The following is a 20,586-nucleotide window of genomic DNA, read 5'->3' on the forward strand; positions in this document are numbered from 1 at the left end:
CCCAAATTTTTTTTTTTTTACTTTCTTTTTGAATTTATTGCAGTGACTTCAGTGATAAAAAAATCCCAAGGTCCGTTTGACAGAAAAATTCGTCAAGGAAATCTGGAAGGGGATGGATATTATATCATCGGAAGTCGTTGATTCCAGCTGATACAAAATAAAACAACTACTGCAGGGATCAAAGATCCCAGTCTGCCCAAATCTTTGCATGCACTCGTCTTGAATTTCCTGACGCGTACAAGCCCAGTCCTAATTTCCTGCCATATAATACTTCCAATCCCGACTTCAAATTCTTCAACTTGCTCCTTATCCCCCTCATTGTTTACTTGGTCCACAACCCTGACTTTTATTCCCAAGCAGACCAAGTAAACTATTGGATTGGAATCTCTCTCTCATTCAATGAGATGTATATGCACACACACACAAATGCACCTCTATATATGTATTTTTAAAGGGCACCTTTCAATTTTCAATTAGCATATGAGAATCGAGTTACTAAGTTGGAGCCAAAATGCCTTTCCTATTCACAACCGTTAGAACAGCTCCAAAAGCTTGGTTTCTGTTTTCTAGAGTGATCTCCATTGTTCTAATTCTTTCCCATGGATTGATCACTCCTGCAGAATCCAACAATGATGAATGGCACATGAACATCGGTGTGATAGTTGATGCCAACTCCCGTTCTGGCAAAGAAGAAACAACAGCTATGCTGATAGCAGCTCAAAACTTCAACAAAAATGCATCGAACAATGGAAAGCTGTTTCTCCACTTTCGAAACTCCAGCGGAGACCCCCTTAGAGCAGCATCTGCAGGTACCATCATTTTTCCTCCCTCCACAATCACAAAACAATGATGGTGTGTGTGACTGTGTGTTAAATTTGACTGATATTTATGGAGTTTTTAATTAATGGGTGCAGCCGACGAGCTTATCAAAGAGAAGGATGCACAAGTGATCATTGGTATGGACACATGGCAGGAAGTAGCTTTGGTAGGTCAGGTTGGGAACCGAGCTCAGGTCCCAGTTATTTCCTTTGCTACAGCTGCCATTGCCCCGCCATTATCGCAACTCCGATGGCCCTTCTTGGTGCGAATGGCAAGCAACATCAGGGTTGAAATGAGATGCATCGCGGCTATTGTTCGCTCCTATGGCTGGCGACGGCTTGTAGTAATCTATGAAGATGACGCATACAGTGGTGATTCAGGAGCGGTGAGTCTTTTATCAGAGGCTCTTTGGGAGGTTGGCTCGGAGATTGAATGTCATTTGGTTCTTCCACCGGTCTCCTCTCTTTCTGATCCAAAAGGGTTTGTTCATGAAAGGCTAGAAAAGTTGAGAACCACAAAACAGTCGAGGGTGTTTATTGTTCTTCGGTCCTCATTATCTCTGGCGGCCCATTTGTTCAGAGAAGCAAAGAAGATGGGTCTCATGGGGAAAGACTCGGCCTGGATAGTGACAGACGCTATTACAAGCTTCCTGCACTCCTTTAATAACGCTGTTCATTTTTCCATGAATGGTGCATTAGGAACAAAGACCTACTATGAGAAGAATGATCCTTTTGAGGACTTCAGTTATCAGTTCCAGAAAATTTTTCGGTCGGAATATCTTGAGGAAGATCAGTTCGAACCCGGTATTCATGCTTTAAGAGCATATGACAGCATTATCACAATTGCACATGCCATGAAGAAATTAGCTAGTAATAAGTCTAGTAATTCAAAGATGTTACTGCAAACTATACTGTCAAGCAATTTCACTGGTTTAAGCGGGAAAATCAACTTTAAACTGGGTGAATTATCAGAGCCCCCATTATTCAGAATTGTAAATGTAATTGGAAATGGGTACAAAGAGCTCGACTTTTTTTCACCCAAGTCCGGGTTCTTGGAGAACCTTGTTATTGAAGGAAAGGAAGATGGAAGCCGAGCTGCTGATGGCACCACCGAAATGGTGACTGGGTTGGTGAATTGGCCAGGGGATCTAAACCGTGTCCCAAAAGGTTGGGCAATGCCTACTGATGCACAGCCGCTGAAGATTGGAGTTCCGGGCAGAGCATCCTTTGAGAAGTTTGTGAAGGTTGATCGAACGAAGACTGCCAGCGATCAGACTAAATATTCTGGTTTCTGCATCGATATATTCAGGGAAGTGGTGAAACGTTTGGAGAAAAATTATGCTCTGCCTTTTGAATTTTCCCCTTTCGATGGCACCTACGATGCCCTGGTTGATAATGTCTATAACAAGGTAATGGTTTTTCTATCACGAACCTTTACTTCGAAGTAACTATTGAATCATATCAATGTGAAGATTATCAACTGCTAAAACAAAGTCGTGCGCATTTCTTGTTCACATAGATTTATGCTTTAAAGATTTAGTAGACCTTTTTCTGCTATCTTCTTAGCAATCTAACCGTCCAATTCTTTCTTTCTTGGCAAAGGGTTAGGTAGGTAGGGGATTGATCACTATGGGTGGCATGGATCGTTAGCTACCCGTTTAGATCGGGTTTGGGTTTAAGAGGAGGTGATCCATTTATAAAGTAATCGACCTGAACTCAACCCATTTTATAAATGGGTTTGACAGGTTTGGGTCGGATACTCACCACATCACCTATTTACATTTTAAAAAATAATATATTATAATTTTTATTTTTATTTTTATTTTTAGACTTTTAGATAAATAATATTTTATAGTTACAAGTTATATAACTAAATTTGTTGACAATTTAAAAAAGAAAAAATGATACATAACACAAGTGATTGATTATATTTATATTGGTTTTCTTTTTTAAAATTTTAAATATTTTTTTTTCAAAAAAATTAAAGAGATGTACTATTTTTCAAATTATTTTATTTTTTGTTAAGATATTAATTAATAAAACAAATGACTAAATGAGTGCTATTTAAAAAACATTAAATCAACTAAATTATATTTTTAAACGATTGTTTGATAGGTACCCATTTATGATCTATTTATTAAACGGATGGATTTTGAGTTTATAGATTATTTACCGGATAATAAATGGGTCAACTTAAATCTAAACTCATTTCTGACCCATAAATCCGTTTTGCCACCTTAAGGATGAAGCCAAATTTGACCCACACGGCTGCGGCAAGAATTCCTGATGTTTCCCTGAAACTTCTCAATTCCTGAGCTTCAAAAGCTACTCTGCAGGAACTTTCTCATAGTTAGTCTTATTTTAATTGACCAGTTCCCTATGACACATTGACATAGTGGGTCTTTTGAATAGTCAATTTGTGCTATATATCTAGCTTGTGGACTGTAATGGAGCTTGCCTCGTCTTTTGTTTTAATGATTCTCTCTGATAGACTCCAAACTTTTCCGTCACACTAGACTTTTGATGCTGTTGTCGGAGATGTGACGATCCTAGCTGAGCGGATGGAGCTTGTGGAGTTTACTCAGCCATTTTCTGAGTCCGGTCTGTGGATGATCGTCCCGGTGAAATCAGAATCACGTAAGGCATGGATGTTCTTTAAGCCTTTCACTAGGGAAATGTGGCTAGTAACTGCTGCCATCTTGATATACACAATGATCGTAGTCTGGTTCTTGGAGCATAGAACCAATCCGGATTTCAGAGGCCAGTGGAAAGATCAGCTCGGCACAGCACTTTGGTTCACCTTCTCCTCCCTTTTCTTTGCTCACGGTGAGTATTAACTTCAGGAAATTAACTACAAAAACTAACACAATTTCTTAATTCTTAGTGTAGCAATTTGGAGGCCAACATTCCAACTCTGTCACCTCCCTAGTCCAACCAACCGACGTAAAGCCAAAAGAAGATTGGGTGCAGACTGCACCCTGCATTAATTTCCTCAAAAATTATCAGTAATTGATATTTTAACTTCTAAGATGCCTACTTCGTTGGTGAAAGAACTCTTTTTCTTCTCTTCCTTGATCATTATCTCACTTGGCTGGGATATTTGCACAAAAATTCAATTTTAGGACTGATCATACCATAAGATCAGTCCTTATGGGCTGGGCCTGGGTTTAATAATATTAGAAAATGCTGTAGATAAAGGGAAAAAAGAAGTGTCCTAGTCTTTTTTTTTTTTTTTGAGTAAAAGAAGGCGGCACCTCCTTTCTTAATTTTATCAATAACTCTCACGGAGAAATATCATGGAAACAAAATGACACTTGGGCTTATATAATAATAAAATAAAAAACACCTCATGCATCAAACAAAATAAAAGAAAAAAAATAAACTTATACCAATACCAAAAGAAAACCAACTAAACATATTTCATATAAGTCATACCTATCTTATTCAATCTATATAAACCTTTGATAAGTTTAGGAAAGTTGACTACCATTTGTAAACAAACTTTTCCTTCCCATGACACCTTGTCGAGTCATCGCATCTGCCACTTTATTCCCTTCTCTATAGAAATGATTTATAAATAATCTATTTCCTCCAATACACCAATAAGATGTTCCCAAAAATCTCACAAATATCATAAAGAGCATTTACTGGATCTTATCCAATTTACTATAATATTCAAATCACATTCAATGTCAATACTAGAATGGTCCAATTGTTTGTAAAATTTTATTCCTTCCATCACCTCTCAAGTCAGCTTCATTATTAGAATAAGAACCAAAATATTTTGAAAAATCAAAATAAAAGAATTTGTACAGTCTCTAAGGATGCCACCACCACCCATTGGCCCTGGGTTCCCCAAGTTGCTTTCGTCCAAATTTAGTTTCAACCTTCCTTACCTCGATTTTAGTCATCTCACAACTTACATAACTTTATTCTTTTTATTCACAATCTGCACCTCCAAATTCTGCAAAATCCGAACATCAGCATCATTTAAATGAGTCATAACTGTCATGTTCTCACTCAAAATCCCTACCCAATTCTTAATGGACAGCCACACATCTATACTACTCTCCAATTTTCCCTCCATTCTAGCCACACATTTCCTTCTCCACAACCTCCAAACCAGTTGCCTTTACTATGAAGGAAATAACAGAGAAGCTAGATGTTCATTCGATAAATTTGGTCATGCTGCCCACAACTGGTTTTCATTTTGGAATCCCTAAGATCCAACATTTTGAGTAAACATGTAGGATCGTGGCATTAAGATGTGGCAAAATTGCTTAATTTGTTCCTGGGTTTAGTTATTTATTAAACCATTGTTTCATTCTACAGGGCAAAGCATTAACAGCAACCTCACCCGAGCAGTAGTAGTGGTGTGGCTTTTTGTTGTATTGATCTTAACGTCAAGCTACACGGCCAGTCTCAGCTCAATGCTCACTGTTCAACGATTAGAACCAAATGTGACAGACATCAATTGGCTGAGGAGTTCACACCAGAAAGTTGGTTGTGATGGCGATTCATTTGTAAGGAAATACCTTGAGAATGTGCTTCATTTCAGTACACACAACATCATGAACATTAGCAATGAGTACGGTTATCTAGCAGAGTTCAAAAACCGAGATATCACAGCCGCATTCCTTGAAGTCCCATATGGGAGAGCTTTCCTCAATCAGTACTGCGAGGGCTACACTGTTACCAAACCCTCCTACAAATTTGGAGGACTGGCCTTTGTAAGTAGTAACTTCAGAACTCGTGCCTTTCAATTTCCCCATGCTTTAAAAGTTTACCTTCCTAAACGCTTGTGGTACTAGAGAAGAACCCGTGCCTATTTACTGAAAATTTTGCCTCCTCAAGAAACTATTCTTCATTCCACACTAAAAACGGGGGGGGCGGGGGGGGGGGGGGGGGGGGGGGGGGGGGGGGTGGGGTGGGTGCGGGGTGGACCGTTAAATTTTGTGCTTACTGTGCTATCTTTCCGAGCTCTTTAAGCCTAACAATTTGGTTTGTTCTGTCTCTTCTGTGATGTAGTATTTCTCTGCAATTAAGAAAGATCTATTCATTTACAGGGACTTAATTCACAGAATCTAAACTCTTGGTTTGCATGCAGGTATTCCAGAAAGGGTCTCCCATAGCACCTGATGTCTCCAAAGCCATACTAGACATGTCTGAAGATGGTACGCTGAAGAAACTGGAAGAATTCTGGCTTTCCCCGACAACAGTGTGTTCCGCAGCCATGAATTCCACCAACAAAGAAAGCTTGGGCCTCCAGAGCTTCTGGGGTCTCTATGTAATCTCTGGAGGCACTTCCACTTTCTGCCTTCTTCTATTCCTTGTTCTGTTATTAAAGAAGTTCAGCAGTTCACAAGAGTCATCTGAGGGCAACCTAACTCCAAGCGACAAGAGTGTATGGAACAGAGCCAAAAGACTTGCACAATACTTCAATGAAGGAAATGTTAAGACTCCCGGAAGAATGACTCCGGCTATTGCTCAGTCCGATGTTGATGAATGGGAATATGTGACTGCCGCTACACCAGAGCAACCTCAGGCTTCTCACTCTGACATTGAAAATGCTACACCAGAGCATCCTCAGGCTTCTCACTCTGACATTGAATATATACAGCCGCCTCCTTGAAAAAGACTTGGTATAAGACTTGCTCATCTACCTATATTGAAATGCACAGTGTTAGGGTGTGACAATGTAATGGAAAAAATGAGGGAATGAGATACTACTATAATTGTATTTTTCAGGGATTTAGAATGAATATATGAATATTTGTGTTATCGCTTGTATGGTGATTCTTTTGTAGATGAATAATACAAGTAGTTCTTTTCATTGTGGTGTTCTGTTGCCTTGGATTATGATATCTCTGATTGTTATAATCTTATTCGGTGTATAAGAATATATTGCTCATGTGAAATCCTATTGTTCCTGGTTTTCCTTGAGTATTGAGACTCACCTGGTGCTCGTGCTTGCAGGCTTGAACGTGTGAGAGTTGGCTGACTTGTCAAGGAAGAGCTCTCAACGAGTGCCACACGGCCCTTATTTGAGTCCCATTTTGGGGGTCCGTGACAGTTGGTATTAGAGCACAGTGTGTGCAAGCACCATGCGTAGGATTATGAGAAATAAGTCAAGAAGAGTGAAGCGCATTGAGGCGCTTGAGACAAAACTTGCAACCCTGGAGACAACGTGCGGTGACCTCCAAGGGTTGGTGGCAAAGTTGATAAAAGAGAAAGGCGTGTCAACAGAGCTTGACGCCGCCGAAGAAAACCCTAGAGAAAATCTCTATGGGGTATCAAAAGTCGTAGAGAGACTTGAGGAACTTGAAAAATTCATTCCAAGTGTGAAATCCCTGGAGAAACGACCAAAAGAGCTTGAGGCCTTCGAGAAGAATATCGAGCAGTTAGAAGCCTTTGAGAGCAGGCTACAACATATTGAGGGCATATTGCCATCTCTTTCGTCCCAACGGGGAGAGCCAATAGAGCTTGAGGCCTCCTTACGGGAGCTAACGGATAATCTTGATTTCCTTACAGAAGATGTTAAAGTGTCCATTACTGCTTTGAAGGAAGATTTGAAGGAGATGGGCAATGTCCAAAGTACGGTGGTCCAAGTCCAGAGGGATTTACAAGAGATCACTGCGAAAGTGAATGCAGTGGCACAGTTAGCCCGATGGCCAGTTGCACATCCAAATGAGAGTTCTCGATGGAAGGTACCAGAACCTAAAAGTTTTGGGGGTACACGAGATGCAAAGGAGCTAGACAATTTCTTCTTTGATATGGAACACTACTTCACGTGCTCCCGGGTGGATTTAGAAGTGGACCGGGTCAATATGGCAACGGTATACCTGGTTGGGGATGCAAAATTGTGGTGGAGAACTAAATGGAATGATATTCAGCACAATAGATGTGTCATTAACACATGGGAGGGGTTGAAACAGGCGTTGAAGGCCCAATTCTATCCAGAAAATGTGGCGTATATAGCAAAGTACAAAGTAATGGAATTGCAACAGACGGGCTCATTAAGGAGTTATGTAAGGGAATACCAAGCCTTGATGTTAGACATTGTAGACATGACTGAATCAGATAAACTGATTCATTTTCTTCGGGGTTTGAAGACATGGCCAAGAAATGAAATACATCGGCAAGGTGCTGGTGATCTCTCTTCTGCCCTCGCTGCTGCTGAACGGTTGGATGATTTTTCAGATAATTCTGGGAAGCGAAATTTCCCTACATCCGCCAATAATGATTCTCGTCCCAACAAAGTGTATAAGCCCACAAATGAGGGAAGGGATAAGGAGACAAATAGTTCTTGGAAAGATAAAAGAGCGCCCATGAATAGGGAGTGGAGGGGTGGACGAACGGGGGGTGGAGAGCGTCGACCGATCTCTTGTTTTCTTTGCATGGGACCACATCGAGTGGCGGAGTGCCCCGATCGTAAGGCTTTGAATGCTATGAAGGCCCTTCGAGGGGAAACCGAAACCTCGACAGCAATTTCAGAAGAACACCCAAATATGGTGGGAGCCTTGAGATTTTTGGGGGCATTAGAGCGTCAAGTAATTAACAACAAGTCTCAGGAGAAGAGACTAATGTATGTGGATCTACTTTTGAATGGAAAGAAAATCAAGGCCATGATTGATACAGGGGCCACCCATAATTTCATTGCTGATTCTGAAGCTCAACGGTTAGAATTGCAAGTAGATAAAAATGTGGGCAAGATAAAAGCAGTGAATTCTCCAGCATTAACCACGGTGGGGGTGGTACCTAAAGTGGCATGCCAAATGGGATCATGGTCTGGAACGGTTGATTTCACTGTGGCACCCCTTGATGACTTTGATGTGGTATTGGGGATGGATTTTCTAAAAGTGACACGCTCAATGCCGATCCCAGCTGCGGATTGTCTTGTGATAATGGGAAGTGCACCTTGTGCAGTCCCCGCAGCCTACAACAATTTCGATGAAAGGAAGTTGCTTTCAGCCCTCCAATTCAAAAAGGGAGTAAAAAAGGGAGAATCTTCTTTCGTGGTTCTACCAATAGTCTCAGAAGATGCAGAAGTAGGGAAATATCCACTTGAGATTAAGGAAGTTTTAGAAGAGTTCAAGGAGGTGATCCCGGAACAGCTACCGAGGGTTTTACCACCTCGACGACAGATTGACCATGAAATTGAACTTTTGCCAGGAGTAAAGCCGCCAGCACGTGCCCCTTATCGAATGGCGCCGCTTGAGTTAGCTGAAATTAGAAGGCAACTAAATGATCTTATTGCAGCAGGGTTCATCCGGCCTTCAAAAGCACCTTTTGGGGCCCCAGTGTTATTTCAGAAGAAACAAGATGGTAGTTTGCGCTTGTGTATAGATTATCGGGCTCTTAATAAGGTGACCGTGCGCAACAAGTATCCTATTCCACTGATTGCTGATATTTTTGACCAATTAAGTACAGCTAGATATTTCACGAAACTGGACTTGAGGTCGGGATATCATCAAGTGCGCATTGTTGAGGGAGATGAACCGAAGACCACTTGTGTCACACGGTATGGAGCATTTGAATTCCTTGTCATGCCTTTTGGGTTAACAAATGCACCCGCTACCTTTTGTTCTCTAATGAATCAGGTTTTTCGGGACTACCTTGATCAATTTGTTGTTGTTTACCTTGATGACATACTGGTTTTCAGCGCATCCTTAGAAGAACATAAAGATCATCTTCGAAAGATTTTTCAAAAACTCAAAGAAAATCAGTTATATGTAAAAGGGGAGAAGTGTGCTTTCGCTCAAAAACGTATTAAATTCTTGGGGCATATCATTGAGGAGGGCCAGATTCGGATGGATTCAGCTAAAGTAAAAACTATCAAGGAGTGGCGAGCACTTACATCCGTTAGAGAACTGCGATCTTTCTTGGGTCTAGCCAACTACTACCGAAATTTTATAGAGGGGTACTCTAGAAGAGTTGTATTGTTAATGAATTTACTGAGGAAGAGGGTACCATGGGGGTGGTTAGAAGAGTGCCAATCAGCATTTTTTGAATTAAAAGAAAAGATTGTAGGAGATCCTGTGCTAATCTTTCCTGATGTGACAAAACCATTTGAAGTGCAAGTAGATGCCTCAAACTTTGCATTAGGGGGAGTTCTCTTGCAAGAAGGGCATCCAGCTGCTTTTGAAAGTAGAAAATTGTCGGGGGCCGAACGGAACTATACAGCACAAGAAAAGGAGCTTCTCGCAGTGGTACACTGTCTTCGGGTGTGGAGGCACTATCTCTTGGGGTCCAAATTTATGGTAAAAACCGATAATGTAGCAGTTACTCATTTTTTGTCACAACCTGGACTAACGTTAAAACAAGCCCGTTGGCAGTAGAAGCTAGCTGAATTTGATTTTGCTTTTGAATATAAAGTGGGGAAGACGAATGAAGTGGCCGACGCTTTAAGTAGAAAAACTGAATTGGCAGCATTGAAAATCATCAGTCATCTATCAACTAGTAGGGTGGCGCTACCTTTGAAGAATCTTATCAAGGAACATTTAAGTACAGACTAGCAGGCGCAGTCACTAAGCAAACTAATAGACGAAGGGAAGACACGACAATTCTGGGTAGAAGATGGACTGATAATGACTAAAGGCAGGAGAGTCTATGTGCCTAAAGCTGGAAACTTGAGGAAAACCTTACTGAAAGAGTGTCATGATACGTTGTGGGCTGGTCATCCGGGATGGCAAAGAACTCATGCTTTGATTACACAGGGGTACTATTGGCCGAATATGCAAGATGATGTGATGAGTTATACTAAAACGTGCTTGATCTGTCAACAAGACAAGGTAGAAAGAAAGAAGACCTCAGGTTTATTGGAGCCATTGCTAGTTCCTGCTAGGCCATGGGAGAGTGTCTCTTTGGATTTCATTTCCTCGTTGCCAAAAGTAGAGCAGTTTGACACAATTTTGGTGGTGATTGACCGGTTCTCAAAGTATGCAACTTTCGTACCGGTCTCGAAGCCGTGTTCAGCAGAGAAGACAGCTCAGTTATTCCTCAAGCATGTGGTGAAGTATTGGGGTGTTCCAGAAAGCTTAATTAGTGATAGGGATGTTAGATTCACGGGAGGGATTTTGGGGTGAACTCTTTCGCTTGATGGGTTCAAACCTTAATCTTTCCACGAGCTATCACCCACAGACAGATGGTCAAACTGAACGTTTTAATGGGATGCTAGAAGAATACTTGCGACATTTTGTTCACTCCAATCAGAAGAATTGGGTAACTTTACTGGACACGACACAATTCTGTTTTAACTCTATGAAATCTTCTGCAACTAATAAAAGCCCTTTTGAGATTGTGACAGGTCAACAACCGACTCTTCCACACACTCTGGATGGTCCATACAAAGGAAATTGCCCAAAAGCCTACCAATTCACGAAAAATTGGTTGCAAAACATCGAAGTCACCCGAGTTCGGTTAGAAAAAGCACCCAAGCGCATGAAGAAATGGGCTGACAAAGGGAGACGACTACAACAATTTGAAGCTGGAGATCTGGATCTTGTAAAAGTGCCGCCGGAGACATTTCGCTTTCTTCGTGGCAAGGATAAAAGACTGTTACGTCGTTACGAAGGTCCAATCAGAGTAATCGAAAAGGTGGGACATGCATCTTATCGCCTTGAGCAACCCGAGTGGATGAAAAGCCACAGACGTCCAGTCCATCCCGTGTTTCATGTAAGCAATTTAAAGCCATTCCACACAGATGAAGCGGATCCGCACCGACAAAAATTAAGGAGATCAACAATTTTCAGAAGGCATCCTGTCACCAAAGAAGTCCAAGAGATCATTGCAGACAGAGTCGTCAATCTAGAAGGTCGTCAACAACAACAATTTCTGGTTCAGTGGTTAGGACCGGGGGAAGAAGAGAATAGTTGGAAAACAGCAGACAACCTTCAGCATGCCATACAGAAGATTGAAGATTTCAGAAATTCGTAGTCAACGACATCTACATCGACATCAGAAGAGTGAGAAAACCATCTACAACACATCGACGAGGACGTCGATAAATTGAATGGGGGAGGATGTTAGGGTGTGACAATGTAATGGGGAAAATGGGGGAGTGAGATACTACTATAATTGTATTCTTCAGGGATTTAGAATGAATATATAAATATTTGTGTTATCGCTTGTATGGTGATTCTTTTGTAGATGAATAATACAAGTAGTTCTTTTCATTGTGGTGTTCTATTGCCTTGGATTATGATGTTTCTGATTGTTATAGTCTTATTCGGTGTATAAGAATATATTGCTCATGTGAAATCCTATTGTTCCTAGTTTTCCTTAAGTATTGAGACTCACCTGGTGCTCGTGCTTGCAGGCTTGAACGTGTGAGAATTGGCTGACTTGTCGAGGGAGAGCTCTCAACGAGTGCCACACGACCCTTATTTGAGTCCCATTTTGGGGGTCCGTGACACAGCCTAAAAAAGTTCATGGGGTCCACATCTTTCAGCTGAGCATGTCAAAACATGCTTTGTTCTTGCACGAAAGGTCTCAGAATTGCATGTGCCGAACAAGGGTTTCTGAGAGATTAAATTGGATATCGTTATAAAATTATATCCCCTCCTCCAAATGCACGGACAATGTATCTTTAGCATGATGGATTATTTTAAATTTGTAACTGTAAAGACCCAAAAAACCCTGACCACAGTCGAATAAGCCATCTTAAAAAATTACAAGCATAAATTTTCAGTGGATTTGGTCATCTTCATTAACTAAATGCTTGTATGATGTTTTTCAAAGTGTAATAACTTAAAATGAAAAACGTATAGAGTGAACAATATCAGTGTTGATCTCTTTTCTAGGCCGGGAGCTACACAAGCTAAACAATAATTTCATTTAGTAGTCCACAATGAATCTAAAACTCTCCGGCTTCCTCTATTTAACTCAAAATTTCTTGGAATAAAGAGGAAAAGGTATATACAATCAGTGACTTGCTTCTTCCAGATCACATTTTGACTCAAAAGAGTCCTAATTGTTCTGTCACTGCAAGTTGGAAGTAAAGCTACCGGTAGCCTCTTCCTCTTCCACGTCCACCCCAGCCCCTGCCCCTGCCTCTTGCTATACCACTTCTCCCAGATAAACCTTCAAAGGCCCGATTAACAAGCTGGTTTTGCAAACCACCAGCACCACGTCCCTTCTTTGATGCAATATTTCCTGAACCATTAGAAGCAGTAGCAGATCGTTTCCCTCTGCCAGACAAGCAAAAAAATAATAGTGAAAAATAAGAATTTATTTCTTCTGAATAAGCTCTGTTCTGCCAGCATTAAAATACACACAAATTAAAATCAAGATCACATATTTCCCACTATGCTAAAATGTGCATGAAGAGCATTTTATTTAAATTTATAAATAAAATCGGGTACTAGGGCAGAAACACGGGAGGGCAAAAGCAGCATGTAGCTGCAAACTACAAAGCAACAATTAGTTTTAAATGAAAACCTTCAGCAATGAAAACATAAGACCCCCCATTTTCCCAAGAAACATAAACAATTGCTGCTAATTGAAATCTCGTGGTAATCAGATAGGTCAAGGATATCAAATTTTTTAAGTCCCAGGAAATTAATTTCAGAAAGGAAACCAAAACTAAAACCATCATAGTCATAATTATAAAAAGAGAATGAATATAGAGGAGATGAAGTGGCTGTCATCATACCCAGTTGCAGGAGTAGTTGAAGGCACAGAAGCTTTCACAACCTCTTTCCAGGATAGATTGATGCGCCTATCCCCAATGAATGAAGGTGATTTTGAATGCAACGGCTGATTTCAAAATCAGAGACAATTAGTTCAAGTACATACACATGTATTTACTATTTTCTAGTCATCAATTTCATTCCATTCACCTGCGTCATTGCCAGAATATTATTGCAGGTCCGCAACCCAGTTGTAGCATTCTGCTTTTGAGTTTTCTACGAATTATGAAGAATAGAATTCGTCAAGTAACATTGCTAAACAAAATTTCTTAAAATTAGGTTGTGTCCTCAGTAAGGAACTCACAATGCTATCCTTTGCCTCATCAGTTTTAGCAGCTGCCATTGCTTTGTTGTGATCAGCCATTCCCTGGGTCAATTTCTTCATAGTAGCCCTAGCTAGCTCCTCAACATTATTCAACCTGCATTATCCAATGTTACATTATCTAAATCATGTATTTAAAGGAAAACTCCGTAAAAAAATACCGTGTGTGTGTGTGTGTGTGTGTGTGTGCGGATGTATCTGTATGTATAATTATATGTTGAAAGAAAAATGGGACATTCTAAAGCAAATAGTGCAATTATGTGCAAAATTTAAGCATGTTAAGTATTAAGTTTCTTAATATTATCTTCCAGAGTTTATAAATTTGACCAATTCTACTATCCCGAAAAATAAGTCCATTAAAATAATTGCATTTCTTGGATAGGGTGCTTAGTAGGAAAGGCTTTGGAGTTAGGTGGAGGAATTGAAGAAGAAGGTGTCTATTCCATCTAATACATATATTTTAGTAATTATTGATGGGCGCCCTAAAGATTAGTTTACCTCTACTAGACGAGTGAGGCAAAGAGGATTTATTATCCCCCTTTCAATTTTTTCTTGTGCTGGATGCTTTAAGAGTAGAATGATAGATAAGACTGTTGATAGCAGTTGTGAGGAATATTGAGGTGAGAAGTTGCAGTGTTCTCATTTGCAATTTGCATATGACATGACTATTTTCTTAGATGATCATTTTGACTATGTTAAAATTCTCATTATCCTGCAGAATTGTTAGAGGGTCTCTGATTTCGAAATAATTTGGGGAGTGGTGTTGGACCGATTAATGTTTGCCCTGAGAGGGTTTTGGAGCTGAACTCCCTAGCTGGTTGTGGTGTTCTAGAGTGCCCTTTGATCTATTAGGAGTATGACAGGTAAGCCTCATTCATCAGAAGATCCAGTGGTGTCTAACATGGCTAAGAAGTTGGATGGTTGGAAAGGAGCATTGTTTTCTTTAGGTGGTAGAATTACTTTCATTTAGATCAGCCTTCCTAATATTCTGTTGTACTTTTTATCTATTTCTATGAATCTGAGAAAGATAGGTCAAAAACTAGAGAGGAATATGAGGTATTTTCTTCAGTCAGGCGTAGGGGAGAGGAGAGATCATTTGGTAAGGAGGGAGGTGGCGTGTAGGCCAAAGAAGGTGGGCTGGATCTTGGTTTGGTGTCTAAAAATGCTCCCTTGTTGGCTAAATGGTTGCATAGGTTTCCCTTGGAGATTCATTTCCACAGTTTATCCTTCTTTTTCATCCTCTTACAGAACTCTTCAATTGGGTAATTGTATTACGTCTTGGGAAGATGTTTTGGTGTTTTTTTCTCCTTTGGGAGGGGAGAGGTGTTATATTCTTCCTTTACTCATATCTTTCGTCTTTCTTTGCCAATAACAGTGTGACTTCCTCATTTCTTATTCTCGATAGGGATTCCATTTCTTGAGACTTTCATTTTAGAAGGGTTTTGAATGAAAGAGAGGTGGAGGAGCTGTCTTCATTATTCTACAGTACTGGTTGCCTATCTCCAACAGGATAAAAGTGTTTGTTTCACTAATGGCCTTTAATAGAGTCAACACCAACAATCTGCTGCGTGTAGGAGGCATTCTAAAGCTCAGTTTCTGTATGTGTTTCAGGTGGACAGAGAGAATGCGTCATATTTGTTTATTAACTGTTCTTCAGCTTGGAACTTGAGGACCACTTTTCTTGGGGTGCTTGGGTAAATGTGGTTTTTTGTTCAAAGTCCACGGAAGATGTTGGACTATTTCTTTTTCTATTTTTGGGGAAGGCAAGGTTGTTAAAAGGTTGTGGAGACGTGCTCTATGCACTGTGTTAAGGGGAATTTGGGTGGAAAGAAATGCTAGAATTTTTTCTTGTAAGAGATCATTCATGGGATTTCTTTGGGAAAGGATTCAGGATTTGAACTTCTCTTTGAGATTATAGCACAGGCCGTTTCATGGGATGCTTTTTTCCAAGGAGTAATCTGAAGCCTAGGGGCTTTATGAAGTTAATTTTATTTTCCCTTTTCTTCCACTTCAATGAGAACTTGTTCTCCTTTTCTTCGTAACTACTACTTCTGCTTCTCAATAAAGTTACTTTTTCCATTAAAAAAAATGTAAAATAAAATAATTACAATTGATTTCTATTTTTTTATTATAATATTTTTTTAATTGATATTATTTTGCATTATTAATCATTTTTTCCCTAGTTCCTTGGTTCGAGGACTAAGATTAGCATGAGTTTAACTAGGTTTTTACTTGGAAACCAAATATTTTTTAGTTTCTATTTCTGGTTTTCTGTTTTCATTTCTAGTTTTTGTTTCCATAATTCTTGACGGTGACATCTAAAGGTCCCCAAAGTATTAGGCTGTCATTCTGCAGAGAAAATACATCCACTCTATCGGTGAAACTATGAAAACCGCAGCACCTGACAAGGTACCACCCTGCCTCTAAAATGCAATCACAGGTGTGGTGGGACTGGTACCATGTTGGGTACTGCAGCTGTCATAGTTTTACCGACGTCATGCCACTCATCTCAAAAATGTCATCACAGGCTTGCCACCTTTCAGAGGCACAACAGCTATCAGATTCAGACAAAGGATGAAGTAGGGAACCAATTCCTAACTAGTGCTTGCAGTAAAAGGGACTGAGCTACTCAAAAGAGTGCAACTACTCAGCCAGGGGATGGTCTTTTGGAGCCCAAGCCCAGGGAAGGAACATATCTCAGGATTTTCCTTTTCAAAGAGGATTAAAAAAAAAGATGAAGAAGAAGAAGAAGAAGAAGAAGAATAAGAAGACTGGGCTGCCTCATTACATCAAATTTCAATGCGTCGTACTGAACAAGCCCTATAAAGACAAATTCTCATCCCCAAGATAGGTCCAATCTCAACCATCCAAAATAACCTAAGGAAAAGAACTGAAAAAGAAATGCCCAATAGATAGAACTGCTACTGTGAATTGAACATTACAATGCAGCTATAAACTAACTTAAGGATAAAATTCAGTCTTCTGCACCGACATCGAGGAATCCTCAATTCTTTTTTTATATTACATAATTATGTCCCATCTCACGAATCCCAATGTTAATTGTTCCAATTATCAATGATGAATATATACTATGGAATTGAGCTTCCAGCTGAAGAATTCAGTTACCTTTTCTTTCTTGTTTTGAAAAAAGAGAAATTTCTTGAGAGAGAAGAATGCGCTAAAAGAAAACAGATGTAAGCAAATAAAGTAAACCAATCACACCAGATATCTGAACAAGCCATGTTGTCAAAACACCCTATGCACGCCAAAATAAGAGGTAGGTCTGGGGCTCCGTAATGTGGTTTCTAAGAACACCACCTTAATAAGTAAATGGTTATGCAGATGCTCATTAAAAGTCTAATTCCTTATGGCACAAGGTAACGAGTAAGTATGGTATTCATAGTAATGGGCGGGATAATAGGGGGAGTAACATTGTTTTTCATGCAAGCTCCTGGAAATTTGTTTTGCAGGTTTCTCATTAAGAAAGAGAATTTACAATCATAACGCATCGATTTCAGAATTCTATTCTGCCGGAGGTATCGTGTCAAGGGGCTTCCATTTTTTCTGGAGTCTCAATGAGAAAGAGACAAATGAGCTCACTTGCCTGTTCATTGTTCTAATTCTTTCAATCCAAATAGGAGGGGGGATGCTAGGCTGGACTCTTTGGGGTATTTTTCCTCAAAAGTCTTTTTTTTGTCCATCTTACTACATCTCTTAGCCTTAGTCCTTTCTATCTGAACAAAGTAGTGTAAAAGACTCTTTCAGGATTCAAGCTTTCATTTAGACTTTGTTTCAATGGAGTTAATATGATGACTTGGTTCAGAATATAGGAGGTCCTTCAAACCTCTAAGGCCAGATGTTTGCATCGTGAAGTGTTCAGAGGAAAATGAGACTAATCATCATTTATTTTTGCCTTGTTGGGCGGCAAGATTTTTGAGGAACAATCTATTTTCCTGTTTGGTGAGGGTATGGGTGGCACCAATGACACTTCATGAGTGGTGCACTAATTGTCATTTATTTTTGGTTTTGCATTGTTGGATAGTTTAGTATTTGCTATTTTATGGACAATATGGCTTGAATGTAATGCCAGAACTTTTAGAGACCATAAGAACTACCCCATCCCCCAGGCAAAAACCAGGGGGAGTTTGATTTCAGAAAAAGCTAAATTTTTGGCTAACTTTTGGGCTCACTGTTTTGGGAATTTTGAGGGTCTTTCACTGTCCGATGTCCACAGGGACCGGAAGGCAGCGGTCATGTAAATCCTTTGTATTTTCTGTTTTCCGGTTTTTGGTTTTGTTTTGGAGGATGCCTAATCCTCTTTCTATGTAATTGTCTTTTTCTTGCTTCAATGAAAACCTACATGGAAGCCAAAAAAAATTATTCTGTCCCAAATCAAATCAAGAGTTGAGGTGCAATCTTTAAAGATCTAAGGACTATCTCCAACCAGCAACCACAGTAACCATATAACAGCATATAATTTTTGCATTCTTTTGCCTTCCCACTTCCCAGACCTTCAAAACCAAACAAGAAGAAAGAATCCAAAGACTGAGAATAAACCAACTCTGAACAAACAGAAAAGTTTGTTCAATAAACACCAAGCCACCAAGCAGTGAAGAAATAAATGAGCATGATCCCCACTACTAGCATAACACAACGCATACACGAGGAGAAAGAGAAAGAGTTGTATGTGGAATTCTAGTCTGCAGCAGATTGTTGATGTCAACTCTATTAAGAATGGCCATCCACAAAATGCTTTAGATATTTAAGGAGCATTGCCTTTCCAAACTCAATTAGCAAGAGGAAAAGAATGGGAAGTCCTGGTTACATGAGAATAAAAGGATTCACAAGAAAAACCCCACAAGCATCCTAACACTGCATCCTAAGACCCCCAAAATGAGAATTGACGGAAATCTGACAAACTTAAGGAGTCAAGAGAGCTCTTTTGTCCCAATCCGACAAACTTAGGAATCAGGAGAGCTCCTTTGTCTCCTTATATCTTTTAGATTCCTATGAAAATAAAAATCACAAGAAACAATAGTACTATCAATGATGAGAAGAGATTAAAAAATGTGCCTCAATATGCAAGGTAAGATGAAAAAGTAGAAGCAAAAGCAACCAAAAAACAGACTTCCTCAAGCCAATGGTCCTTACAAAAACGAACCTTTCAACTATCTCTCATTTTATAAGTCATACAAGGTAAAAAGAAATGATTTACTTGGAAAATGAACTTCTGCATGCTTTCATGAGAAACCCTAGCTGTAATATAACACCCAATCCATTCTCTTGCAAACCAAAATCACTTTTAATAACCCATTGCTAAAGGGTAAAGCCATAACCCCACTGCAGAAATATTTTTAAACCCCAAAGTATTGAGACCTCTCTTCCCTAGACCTCCAAACTGTTAGCCCACTAGGTTTCCTGTTGATTTTGATGATGAAAAAACAAACAAGAATTAGAGCATGTGTTATATGAATTTGTGCTCCACGAATTATCATGTGATAGTTATTTTCTTTTATGTTTATATATGGAAATCATTAAATAAGAATTAATACATGTGTTGTATGAATTTGTGCACCATGATTCATTATGTGATAGTTGTTTTCTTTTATGTTTATAAATGGAAATCATTTTTGAATTTGAGCTCTAAGAATTATTATGTGATAGTTCTTTCCTTTTATGTTTATATATGGAAATCATTTTTGGTATTTAAGGCTAAATATGTTAATACCTAACTAGAAAGCAAATGTACCAACTTGAGTATCATATAGTAAAATGACCATATATTTTTATTGAAAACACCAAATGTGACAAAGCCCTTTATTTTTAAAAATTAACTTATAAATCTTTTCAAGAACAATCAATTTGACTTTCATATATCTAGAGCTAAAATGGGCGTTTTTGTAAAAGTGCACCTTATGTCTTTAAAAAAAAAATTGTCAGACTATAATTCTGTACTATTTGTGAATCTAATTCTATATTTTATTCCACGTGCATCCAAAAATTATAATATTACTTCATATAAAACTAGACTCATCATTCTCTCCAAAAATATTTCATGTAGACGTCTTGGAGTTATAATGTAGGATTAATAATTAATACAATATGTTCATTCTACACTGCCATAAATTCAGAAGCAAAAATAAGTATGCTGCAGTAAATTAGACATGCCTTACTATAGAAACTTCGAAAATATTTCTTTCTTTTTTTATATGAAAGTAGACATTATGAGGCTTCCAGAACGATATGGCACACTTCATTTGAATAAATATTCTATTTGTTATGAATTGTACAAATCAGCCAACAGACTCTGACCTCCGTCATTAAAGCAGCTCAATATATCTGTAGTGTTTAAAATTTATCTCTTCAACGACTACTCCAATTGACATGATTTTTTTTATTGGAAACTAGACTCATTGATAAGTTTATGAATTTTTACAGAATTTTATTTGGTATTTACATGACCATTTATGATTTTATAAAATGTATCATCTCACCTAGAAATCAGATTTATTGTCATATCATTGATTATTTAGCTCCAACTTTAATCACATGGAGCCAAAACCTCTCCAACATCTAGTGGACAATTTTGACTATAAAAGGAGTTCAATTTCAAGGAAGAAAGACGAGAAATCGCTATAAAAGTGGTCTCCCATTCTCCTCCAAATTTCTAAATTTTGCATTCTTACTTAAGAGAGCACTATATTGCAAAAGTTCTTTTCAATTAGTTCTAACTCTCTTCAAGTTCCAAGTCTCGTTC

At 39.0% G+C, this 20,586-nt stretch overlaps 2 protein-coding genes across 2 annotated transcripts in view; one reads left to right on the forward strand and one right to left on the reverse strand.

Moving 5' to 3' along the window:
* Positions 1-292: 292 nt before the first annotated feature.
* LOC131143713 (glutamate receptor 2.8-like) lies at positions 293-6,651 on the forward strand. The gene is made up of 5 exons (XM_058091981.1): positions 293-809; positions 915-2,227; positions 3,335-3,644; positions 5,151-5,548; positions 5,926-6,651. Exons 1-5 carry the CDS (start codon positions 512-514, stop codon positions 6,448-6,450), a joined length of 2,844 nt encoding a protein of 947 aa, XP_057947964.1. The 5' UTR covers positions 293-511; the 3' UTR covers positions 6,451-6,651.
* A 5,849-nt stretch (positions 6,652-12,500) lies between these two features.
* LOC131143714 (apoptosis inhibitor 5-like protein API5) overlaps positions 12,501-20,586 on the reverse strand; it is a 45,771-nt gene continuing 37,685 nt past the window's right edge. Inside the window, exons 13-16 of the mRNA XM_058091982.1 lie at positions 13,812-13,926; positions 13,658-13,723; positions 13,471-13,574; positions 12,501-13,006 (exon numbers count right to left, since the gene is read on the reverse strand). Coding sequence (XP_057947965.1) covers positions 12,820-13,006; positions 13,471-13,574; positions 13,658-13,723; positions 13,812-13,926 — 472 coding nt within the window. The 3' untranslated portion in view covers positions 12,501-12,819. The remainder of the gene's footprint in view (positions 13,007-13,470; positions 13,575-13,657; positions 13,724-13,811; positions 13,927-20,586) is intronic.

Source organism: Malania oleifera, chromosome 12 (assembly GCF_029873635.1).
Source record: "Malania oleifera isolate guangnan ecotype guangnan chromosome 12, ASM2987363v1, whole genome shotgun sequence".
NCBI classification, from domain to species: Eukaryota; Viridiplantae; Streptophyta; class Magnoliopsida; order Santalales; family Ximeniaceae; genus Malania; species Malania oleifera.